The sequence below is a fragment of the Vombatus ursinus genome, unplaced genomic scaffold (assembly GCF_900497805.2).
Source record: "Vombatus ursinus unplaced genomic scaffold, bare-nosed wombat genome assembly UNPS02014768.1, whole genome shotgun sequence".
In the NCBI taxonomy this organism is placed as follows: domain Eukaryota; kingdom Metazoa; phylum Chordata; class Mammalia; order Diprotodontia; family Vombatidae; genus Vombatus; species Vombatus ursinus.
In genome coordinates this window covers 25,431,632-25,442,578 of record NW_020954546.1, presented here as the reverse complement: position 1 = coordinate 25,442,578, position 10,947 = coordinate 25,431,632, and the positions used below count along the sequence as shown (strand labels likewise).

Below are 10,947 nucleotides of genomic sequence, written 5' to 3'. Positions count from 1 at the left end.
CCCCCCCCCCCCCCCCCCCCCCCCCCCCCGCACTCCCCCTCAACCTTCAGTCCTGCTCCTCCCAGGGAGCCTGGACCCAAGGCAATTTCACAGAAGCTGGTTGCTGGGCAACGCTGCTCCCCAGCTGGCTCTGTTGCTAAGGAGCCAGCTGCTAGGGTGAGGACCAGGGAGGGCATCCCCCAACTTGCACCACCCCAGACTCACCCGGCTTGCGTCCACATAGGTAGAAAGCCAGCCGGTCGGTCAGCTCGTATTGGCACTCTACCAGCCTTTCTGCCAGCTCCTGGTGCCCAGCCTGCCTGTAGAGGGGGTATATGGAGAGCATGGCTCAGGGCAGAGCCTCTGGCACTGGGCCAGAATCCTCCCTCTCCTCCCAAGCACCCTTTCTGCAGGGCCCTCCAGTCCCAGGCACTCACCTGGCATAGTCAATAGGAGTCCTTCCATTGATGTCAGGGGCACCTGGGTCAGCCCCGTACACCACCAGCAGCTCTGCCTGAAGCGTCTGCCCAGCCTTGGCTGCCACATGCAAAGGGGTCGTGCCCTTCTCGGGATGGAAGAAGTTAGCCTGGGCACCCAGGGACAGCAGGCGCAAACAGGTTTCCAGGTTGCCGGTCCTTACACTGGAGTGTAATTGCTACCCAGTGGGGAGAGAAAGGATTCAGGGGACTCTGGATTCAGGTTCTGGACCAACTCTTTATGCCCATCCCTAGGGCAGGACAACCCCGAAGGGCAAACCTGTTCCATCTACCCTCCAACAAAGCGCCCCTGGAAAGGATGAGGAGCCAGGTAACTGCCTGCTGGGGGAGGGGGATGTGAGTGGGCAAATGGAGCTCGGTGAGGACTGGCCACAGGTACGAGGGGACACTCTCAACGTCGGTGCCTCAAAGTACAGGAAGGAACGGGTGAACTTGGCTTGCGGCCAGCCATCTTGCTGAGACTGGCAGGGACTGCTCAGCGAAACTCCCCGCTTATGAAAAAAAAAATCCTCCTCACCTTGCTGAGGTCCTTGGCGGTGACGCCATCGTCATCCCGACACGGCAGCTTATGAACAAATGCCAGCATCTGGTACTTGGCTCTGATGAATTCCGACTTGATGGGGCTGGGGACACAGGCAATGGGAGGAGGGAGAAGAGAGGGAGTGTGAGCGAGGATGCGGCCCCGCCCCCGGCCCTGCTCCTTGGCCAGTTCTGGCTCCAGGCCGCCCTCCACCCACGCACCCCCCAGCCTCTTCTCAACCCCCTCCTCAGAGGCCAGCTTTCCCCCGCCTTCCCCCAACTCCCACACTCACTGGACTTTGTCCTGAGGGTTGGCCTTTCGCCGGCCGCTCTGCACCTGAGCAGGATCCAGAAGGGAATGCTCCCAGATGGAGTTGGCCCCATTGCTGGCAAGGGTGTGGACCATCTGGGGTGGGAGAAAAAAAGCTAAGTTAGGCCACTTCCCAGGCTGGCGCTTCCTACTGCAACATGGAATGTTGGCTCTAGAGACAAAAGACCAGCGTTCAAATCCTGCCTATGATGCTTACTTCCATGTGACCTTGGGCAAGTAACTTAGCCTACCTGTGCCTCAGTTTCCTCATCTGTAAAGTGAAGATTTGTCTTCTATAGTTCCTTCTAGTTCTAAATCTAGGAACCTAAATTCATTTAGCCTCCCTGGGCCTCAGTTTCCTCATCTGTAAAATGAAGAGATTAGACTGAATGGCCCCTCAGGTCCTTTCCAGTTCTACATCTGTGATCCTAAGATTGGACATGCCCGGCTGAGGAGGGTCCCAGGAAATAGGTGGGTGGGCCCATGGTCAATGGGAATTTTCCTTCAGGGGTGAGGACTAAGGTCCCTGGCTCCCCTGCTCAGGGGGCATAGTTCTTCAAGAATTAAGGGTGCATAGCCCAGTGAGGCCCATTCCAGCACATAACCTGTGACTTCCCTCTAACTTAACCCTAATGTCCTTCCCCCACTTCCCTGCCTCAGAGGTACCCTCACCTGCAGCAAGGTGGGAGGCCAGGAGCTGTGGCGGAGGTGTTTGACGATGGAGATGTGGCGGCCCAGGCTTCGGTGGACACTGCAACACTCATCACAGATCAGCACACCCCGGTTGATGGAGGCCCACCCAGGATCTGGGGTTTCCAAAAGTAGAGGTGACAGAGGAAAAAACCAAGAGAAGGGAAGGAAGGAGTTATCCCAAGAGCCTAGTCCCCTTTCTCAGCCGGCTTCCATCTCCTACCACCCTGGGTCATAGCAAACTAGGGCTAAGAAGCAAGGACTCAGATGCCCAAACATCATCCTTGTAGTCCCCTGGTAGGCTCAGGCTGGACAATCAATCAACCATCCTTTATTAAGGGCCTAGTATTTAGGGCTTCTTAAACTTTTTCCACTCTCCACCCCTTTAGCACTTCTTTTTTTGTTTGTTTGTTTGTTTGTTTTCTGTTTTTTTGAGGCAATGGGGTTAAGTGACTTGCCCAGGGTCACATGGCTTGTGAGTGTTATACGTCTGAGACCGAATCTGAACTCAGGTCCTCCTGACTCCAAGGCCGGAGCTCTATCCACTGCGCCACCCAGCTGCTCCCCTTTTAGCACTTCTTAAACTGTGGGTCCTGACTCTATACTGGATGACCCCATATGGGATGACATGGTAGATAAAAGTGGGGATTCACAGCCAGGAAGCCCAGAGATCCAAGCCCAACTGTGACCCATACTAGCTGTCTAACCTCAGGCAAGACTCACTGTTAGGTGGTAGAAACACCATAATACAAAAATAAAACCACTCAGCCCTCAAGCTTGTACTCTCTTGAAAACAATGTGTATAAGTCAATATAAAATACACACAATGTAAATACAAAGGAATTATTGGGGGTGGGGAGGCACAAGTGGTTGAGAAGGTGAATCAAGAAAAATTCTTAGGAAGGAGGCAGGCATTTTAGCCCTGGGACATTTTGAGCTGGGCTCTTCTTGGGACCCTAGTGCTCTCATATCTTGTCAACATGGGCTAACAATGATCCCACTTTCCAGACCCCAGCTCTTCCCTCTTCCCTGTCCACCACCCAGCAGAATATGTCTATTCTCCCCAAAGCTTTCCCAGGAGTGAGTGAAGTAAAGGCATGGGTGGGATGGGCACTCAGGCAAGCTTCCTCCCCTGACATCCCTGCTACTTGACGCTTCCTATAGTGCCTGGCACACAGTAGGTACTTAATAAATGTTCACTGATTGCCTGGATTAATCTCAAAAGATATTGAGGGCCTCTTCCCAGCGCCCTGCTAATGCCAATTCTTTATGCCCTCCATGGCACCTTTGCCTTGCCCTGTTCTTTTTTAACTTAGCAGCAGCATGTGATACAAGAGAGAAGAATCCTGCATGGGAAGTCAGGAACCCTGGGTTTCTAGCTCTGGCTCAGTCACAGCCTGGCTGAGGGGCCCTGGGGAAGCCCCTCCCCCATAGCTTCCTTCTCTGTAATAAAGAAGGGGGTTGTACTGGCTGATCTCAAAGGTCCCTCCCTCCTAGCTTCGGCATCACAGGAGAAAAGCCCCCTCCCCTCTCCCACTAGTTCCCACAGGGCCTCTGGGGCCTTTCCTGAACTCCTAAGTGAAATGATTAATTAATGCCAATGAATGTGCTCCAAAGTAAGGCCAGAGTCCATCCACTTATCAAGTCTACTCAACATCCCCCTTTCTCATCTCAATGGCCTCTAGGGCTTCTCCTTCTGAGGAGAGGTGGGGGAGGAGGAGCCAGCAATCTTGCTGTCGGGTGGTCCCCTTCCTGCCCCTCCCTTTGCCAGAGCCCTGATGATTAAGTAGAGACCTTTCCTAGAAGCATCCTGACCCAGCACACCCTCCTGACCCCATGCCATGAGCAACGCCCCAAAATGGAGCTCGAGATTTTGGTGGGGCACACCTTTCATTTTCCCCAATGTTTTATTAATGTCTTTTGTTTTTCTGTCAGTCATTTCCGGACATTCTCTTTCCCCACCCTCACCTCCAGTGAGCCTTCCCTAGTAAAAAAAAAACAATTAAGCAAACTCAACATAGCAACCACATGTGACAACATACACGGCATTCTCTACCCAGAGTTCCCCACCTCTCCAAGGAAAAGAGAGGGGTCCCTTTCCAGGGAATGGAATTAGGATAGGAATTGAGGGGTCTTGATATTTCTGGGGAATCCTCTGCTTTCTGATAGACTCTGACCCAACGAGAGCAACGCCCTCCACAAGGCACCCTCCACTCCCCCGCCCCTGGTAGCGGCTGGTGCACCTTAACCAAGGTGGATTGCTCCCATCGGCCAAGAGGCCCGGAAGCAGGGAGGGCTTCTGCTCAGGAAGGTGGCTGGGGCGGCCGTCCACTGGGGCACACACAGATCTCACACTCCTCCCTTTCCTTCTCTCTGGAACAGATGTGAAGGTGACACCTCACCTCCAGCTCATCCCTCTGCTCGGCCAAGTTGGGAGGCACCAGCCTTCCCCCTTCCCCTCCCCTCCTCCACCCCCTCTCACATCTTGGGGCATGCATGGAAGAACTGGTACAAATCCGGGACTTATTATCTATGATCCTTACGATCTGTGTGACTTTGGGCAAGGCTAACCGTGCCTCAGTTTCCTCATCTGTCAAACGAGCTGGCCTCTGAGGTCCCTTCCAGCTTCCTTCCCTTCCAGGGTCCTATGACTGGCTTCAGAATGCAGGGGTTACACAGCCCAGGTACCCAGTTGAGTCTCACCCAGTGCAAAAACCATGCCAATGCACCTGGTTTCTAAGGCAGGATCCCACTGGCCTGGGAAGTAGGGGAATCAGAGACACACCCCTCATCCTAGGGTCAGCCCCTAGTGTCAGAGAAGAGTCCCTATGGCCCACAAACAGCTCAGGGAGTGGCGGAGTACTGGGCTTCAAGTTGAGAGGCTCTGGGTTCAAATCTCGTCTCAAACACTAAGCTGCACGACCCTTGGTAAGCTGCAACTCCTCTGAGCCTCAGTCACTCATCTATAAAACGGCCTCTTAGGGCTCTTCCAGTTCTGTTTCTTTATCCTATGACTTCCTGCCCACTATCCCACATCCCAGAGAGTTCAAGGGTCTCCACTGGAGAAGGAAAAACGAAAGGAGATAATGGCAGCTGAGTGAGTCATGTTGTGTGTTGCAGTGCCAGGCACTGTGCTCAGACCTGGAGGCACAACTGACCAATGAGCATTTATTAAAGACCTACTGTGTGCCAGGCACTGTGCTCAGACCTGGGGGCACAACTGACCAAGGAGCATTTATTAAAGACCTACTGTGTGCCAGGTGACGTGCTCACACTGGGGGACACAATCAACCAACAAGCACCTATTAGAAACCTACTGTGTGCCAGGAACTGTGGAGGGAATGGAGAATATAAAGTCCCAAGTGAAACAGTGCCTGTCCTCACGGAGTTTATACTCTTATCAGGGAAGCCCAGTCCAACACATTAGGTTTCAAATCCTGGATATCTAGGCCATTGGTAGTGGGCAGGAAGCTACCCCTTGTGTAGGGGGTCTTGGGTGGAAGTCATGGGATCACTCTGCTATCTCCCTTACTGCCTCTCCCAGCTATCCTGGCCCCCAAGGACCAGCTTAGAGATATGGCTCAGGATGGGAGAGGAGGAAATGCCGGCTGGGGCCAGAGGGTGGGGAGTGATGTCGTCTCAGAGAAGGCTGGGATGTGGGACCTCTTCTCTGGCCCAGGCCTCCCCATACACTCCTGGATAAAGCATCCGTCGGGCGTAAGGACAGTTCACACTCCAGAACCGAGAAGCCCTTCCACAGTCTCTCATTTGACTTCGGCCATGGCACCTCCTCTCCATCTGCCTCCGCCTCCGCCTCCCCCTCAGGAGCCTCTGGGACTCCTTGCAGGGGCTGAGGCCCAGGAAGTAAATCCTACCAGGGATCTGAGGGGGCTATCAACAAAAATGTAAGACACACCAGTACCGGCATCCCCAGAGGTCGTGCTGACGGGAGGGGTGAGGCAGTCAGGGTTGGGGGCACCCCCCTACCTCCCTTTCCAAAGAAGGCCCTCCCAGGCCCTGAGGGAGTGGGGGTAGGGCCAGCTGCACTGAACACAAGCCGAGAAAAGGTCACAGGGGAGAAAGCCACTATTGTGTGCCTGCTCGGAGGAGAGGCAGCGCCTCTCTTGTCTCCTCTCCCCGTCCCTGCTCAGGGTCACCCAACTCTGCCCCTGCCCCTCCCCCAGGCAGACAGCCAATGCCCCCCCACACAGATGCCCAGCAGGGGAGGCCGCATCCTGTCCCTTCTTCCTCTGACTCACCCAGCTCTGAGTGGCTTGGTTAGGGCCTCAGTCCTTCTGCATCTCAATGGGGTAACTAACTACCCAGAAGACAGCAGAACCAGGGAGCTGGTGGGGAGGGGAGACAGGAAAGAGTAGCTCTCATAGTAAGGGACAGTGTGTCATGATGGATAGAGAGCAAGCCTCTGTGTTAGAAAGACCTGGGTTTGCGACTTGGTTCTGATGCCGCCTGGCCGTGTGACCCTGGTCATCCCTAACCTCTCACTGTTGAAAGATGCCAGGCGGGCACCAACAGACCTGGGCAGAGGGAGCTGCTCCCTACACGAGGGAAATCACAGCGCCATTCAGATGAAAAAGCAAAACCACATGTCCCACACTAATGAATCAGCCCTCACATCTCTACATACGGGTGCTCCAGGATCAAAGGAGCTTAGATTTTGAGTCAGATGGCATCTTGGAGCTCATTAACGTCCAACAGCCTCTTTTTACAGAAAAGGAAACTGAGGCCCCGGGAAGGGAAGTGATCTGCCGAGGGTCACACAGCCAAGAAACAGTACAGCTGAGACTTGAACTCAGGTCATCACACAGTTGGGGATGAACCCAGGTTTTTGTGACTTCCAGGCCAGCCCTTTCTTTTCCTTCATGCTGACAAATGAAGGCAAGTGTTATCACCCCCACTTTACAGATGAGGAAATGGAGACTTGGAGAGGTGAGCTGGGTTTTGAAGCCTCCCTGACCCCTAAATCTACCACACTTAATTTCCAAGCAAGCCCCATAACCTCTCCAAAGCCTTGGTTCTTTCATCTGTAAATGGGGACAGTGTACGTCAGGAGAAAACCTTAGAACCCAACTAGAGCCACAGCTGTTATTGCCAGGACCTGGGTTTTTCCCTTGGCCAAATCCGCCTCCTGTGGGACAGCAACCAGATGGGAGAGGGGTAAGTGCTAGGAGGCAGAGGGGCGCAGGGAGATCTGGGTTCAGTTTCTCCTTCTCTCATTTCCTGCCATAGGCCCTGGGACAAGTGACTTGGCATCTTGGCTGAAGTGACTTCATCTGTGAACAATGGGCCTAAACGAGAGGGATGGCTCACGTGCCTTCCAAGTCTCAATCCTAGGAATCTAAACCATTGACTCTTACACCCATGAGAAGGAGACAGGGCAGGCCTTTGACACCACAGGGAAGGCTGAGGACCACTGAAGGGCCTTCCCCCACAACACTGGGCCAGGGATCTCAAAGCACGTTCCAGACACACACTCTACCAAGGGCTCAAACTCATTTTTGTGTCCTGGACCCCTCTGGCAGTCTGCTGAAGCCTGTGGAAAGCCTTCTCAGAAGCATGTTTTTAAATATATAACATGTAACACACAGGATTCCAAAGGAAGTCAATGATCAAAATATTAAAGAAAACAAAGTCACAGACCCCAGATTAAGAACGTTTAGGGCTTAGACCCTCGAGGAAATGAGGCCTGATTAGGACCATGGAGCCCTGCTTCCTTGGATCCTCCCTGTCCCCCTTCATTTCTCCCCCCTTTTTCTATTCCCCCATCTCTCTCCCCTCCCCCTCCCTCTCTTCTTTCCTCTTCTCCTATGGTTCTGTCCCCTCTAGGTCCTTTCCTCTCTTCCCTCCATTTTTCCATCTCTCCTCTCTCCTTCTCCCTCTCCCCATTTCTCTTACAATGTTCCCTTACTCAGACTGGAAATAGGAAGTGCCTTGTCCTGTCAGCAGCCTGGCCTCGAAGGGCACACCTGGAGAAGTGACGCAGGTCACCTAGGATTGGGCGCTCTCTGCTGAACGGGCAGCAGGACAGAGCCAGCTCAGGCCTTGAGAAGGAGTGACCCTCGAAGGCTAGGAGCTGAAGGCTCAGAGCCCTGGAATTGGAAGGGATCTCAGAGGCCAGGCGGCCCAACCTCATTTTACAGATGGGGAAACTGAGGCTCGGGGAAGTTAGGAGACTTGTCCAAGGTCACAATGGTAAGGAGCCTCACCGGTGAGACTTGAACCCACATCTTCTGACTTCAGAGCCATACACAATGCCTCCATGTACTGGGGACAACAGGACAGAGACTGTCTTCTTATCCCCTTTCTTTTTGAGCCGGGTTAGGGTCTTGACTACTTGGAGACCAGGCTAACTTCCAGATTCAGGGTGAAGAGGCAGAAAGAGTCCTTAACCAGGGTCAAAAGACTCAGGAGCATAGTTTTCTTGTCTGCCACTAAATAGCTGGGCAACACAGGGACAGCACTTGACCCCTCTGGGTCTGTTCACTCCTTGGTAGAATGAGGGGGTTGGTTAAGATTTTCATGAGAGGTCCCCTGCCTGTTCCCACATTCTACGTGGGCCTAGAGTTAAGAAGACCTGAATTTAAATTCAGCCTCAGACACTTACTAGCTGTGTGACCCTGGGAAAGTCACTTAACCGCTGTCTGCCTCAGTTTCCTTATCTGTAAAATGGGAACAATAATAGCATCTATCTCCCAGAGATGTTAAGAAGATCAAATGAGATATTCTTTGTAAAGTACTTAGCACTATTCCTGGTACACAGCAAGCACTTAATAAATGCTTGCTTTTTTCCTTTTTTCTTCTGGGACAGTCTTCCATCCAGGACAATGTGTCCCAGGGAAGCAAAAATTGAAGTGCAACCATGATCTCAGCCCAAGGGGTGGGGTGGGGTGGGGTGGGATGGGAGGGAGGGAAGAAGCAGGTCCTAGTGAACCAGGGTCAGCGTCCCTGTTGGGTGAGGGGGGCTGAACTGAGTGTGATTGAGCCCTACTCTCAAAGCCCCTCTGGGTCAGGGGCCAGCCGCCAGCCCATTCTCAGGAAACTGAGAATGACTCAGCCAGAGTTCCTCTGTGGCCGGCTTCCGGAAAACCAGGGTCTCAGCCTTGGGATTACTACCTAGATCCACCTAGATCTGGATCAGCCACAGAGAGCTGAAAGGGACCCCAGAGGCCAATTAGACAATTTTACAGGTGAGGAAACTGAGGCATCAGGAAGAGGAATTGGCTTGCTCAAGGTCACACATGATCATCATCGGTGGGTGGAGTTGACTGCCGAGACACTGATTCTCTTCTCCATGGTCACACCGGAGAGACCTGACGGATGCTACCAGTCACATGTGAATGACTAAGAAGTGTGTCTGGCATCTACTTCCCACTGCTATTCACTCACCACTCAGATCTTCTACTTACAGTACTCAACTTTCCCTATCTAGGATTTAGGGCAATGCCCTCCCCCCTTCTCTCTCTCTCTCTCTCACACACACACACACACACACACCAAGAAAAGTGGCAAAGAATGATGTCATTGGCACTACCCAATAAACACACTCGGTCGAGCCTAACGTCCTGGCAGCTGCTAGGGGTAAGAAAGTTTACTTTTGGTTTCCAGGTAACCTGTGGGACCTCAGTGCCAATAGGTGGCACCTCCTCCCTTCCCCTTCCCAGCACTCCTGATACTTGGCAATGCAACCCAGAGAAGGGCAAAACTGGCTGGCACCTATACCAACCCACCTGGGCTCTCTGGCCATGGCATGGAGCCAAGATGGCTGATGGGCTTATCCCCAGCCCCTGCACCCCAACAGCAAAGGATAGCAATATGTCAGCAGGGAGGTTCAAAATAAGAACCTCCACCCAAAGCATACCCCAGGATAGGAAAAGGAACTGGGAGAGGAGATTTGGGGTCCTGACTGACCACAGCCTCTACCCCACTTTTTTCAAGCCAGTTAAAGAAGGTAGGGTAGAAAGTCAAGAGCAGATAGGGTCCATGTTCATGAGAGGGTTCTTCCCAAATCCCCTGAGAATTCTTGCCCCCACATCTACTTTCTCCTTCACATTAATACTAGGTGACCTATGGCTCTGATACAGGGGGAAGAGGTATGGGTGGACCAGTACTTAAGGTGCCTTGGAGTGCCTGGGGCCCATCCGGGGTCTGGAGGCCTCACGTTTTGGGAGGGACGGGGGTGGGCAAAGCAAAACGAACAATAAACACTGGCTATCAGCATTCTGAATAAGGACTTGGGGTGGCTGGGGGAGGTCTCTGTGGTCCTTCCTGTCCCCTCAGCCCTCAGCAAAGGCTGGTGGGGGGAGGGGGACTCAACAGGGGGACATAAGCCTCGGGACTGAACGAACAATGGTGGCCAGGCGGAAGTTCTGGTCTGAGTTCATTGTTTGCCAATTCAGTTCTTTCCAAGCAACAGAGGCAAACGAAAAATACACACACACACACACACACACATACACACACACACACCTTCAGTGCCCCCCCCCCAGTTCCCGTCCCCAACCTGCCTCTCTCATCTCATTCCTACCCCTGAACAAAATACCCTGAGCCCATAGACCCTAGCCCAGGAAACATTCAAGAGGGCAAATGTGGAATAAGAACCGGTATTCTGGATTCTGAAACTGGGGTGTATGTTAGTAATAGTAAATATTGTGTTTTGAGGTTTTCATAGGGGGTGCCACATTTAGCCTCTCTGCAAATCAATATTTCCTTCCAAGTGAAGTGTCTTGCTCAAGGTCATAGAGCAGAATGTGTGTATGAACATATGCGTGTGTGTATATATACGTGTATATATGTATATAAAGTTTCTCCACTAACTCAATAAAGTTAGATGTGACATAGTTCATGGGGGCAGGGAGGAAGGGACAGGAAGGGAAGGAATTTTGAGGGGAAATCTGGGAGAACTGCTAGTACCATTCCCCAGGACCCCCCCCCCCC

The 10,947-nt window shown here is 52.8% G+C and overlaps 1 protein-coding gene across 1 annotated transcript in view; it reads right to left on the bottom strand.

The window, feature by feature from the left end:
* GIT1 (GIT ArfGAP 1) overlaps positions 1–10,947 on the bottom strand; it is a 27,614-nt gene that overhangs the window by 10,620 nt on the left and 6,047 nt on the right. Inside the window, exons 2-6 of the mRNA XM_027862180.1 lie at positions 1,978–2,111; positions 1,289–1,401; positions 994–1,099; positions 417–634; positions 205–299 (exon numbers count right to left, since the gene is read on the bottom strand). Of these exons, the coding sequence (XP_027717981.1) occupies positions 205–299; positions 417–634; positions 994–1,099; positions 1,289–1,401; positions 1,978–2,111 (666 nt within the window). The remainder of the gene's footprint in view (positions 1–204; positions 300–416; positions 635–993; positions 1,100–1,288; positions 1,402–1,977; positions 2,112–10,947) is intronic.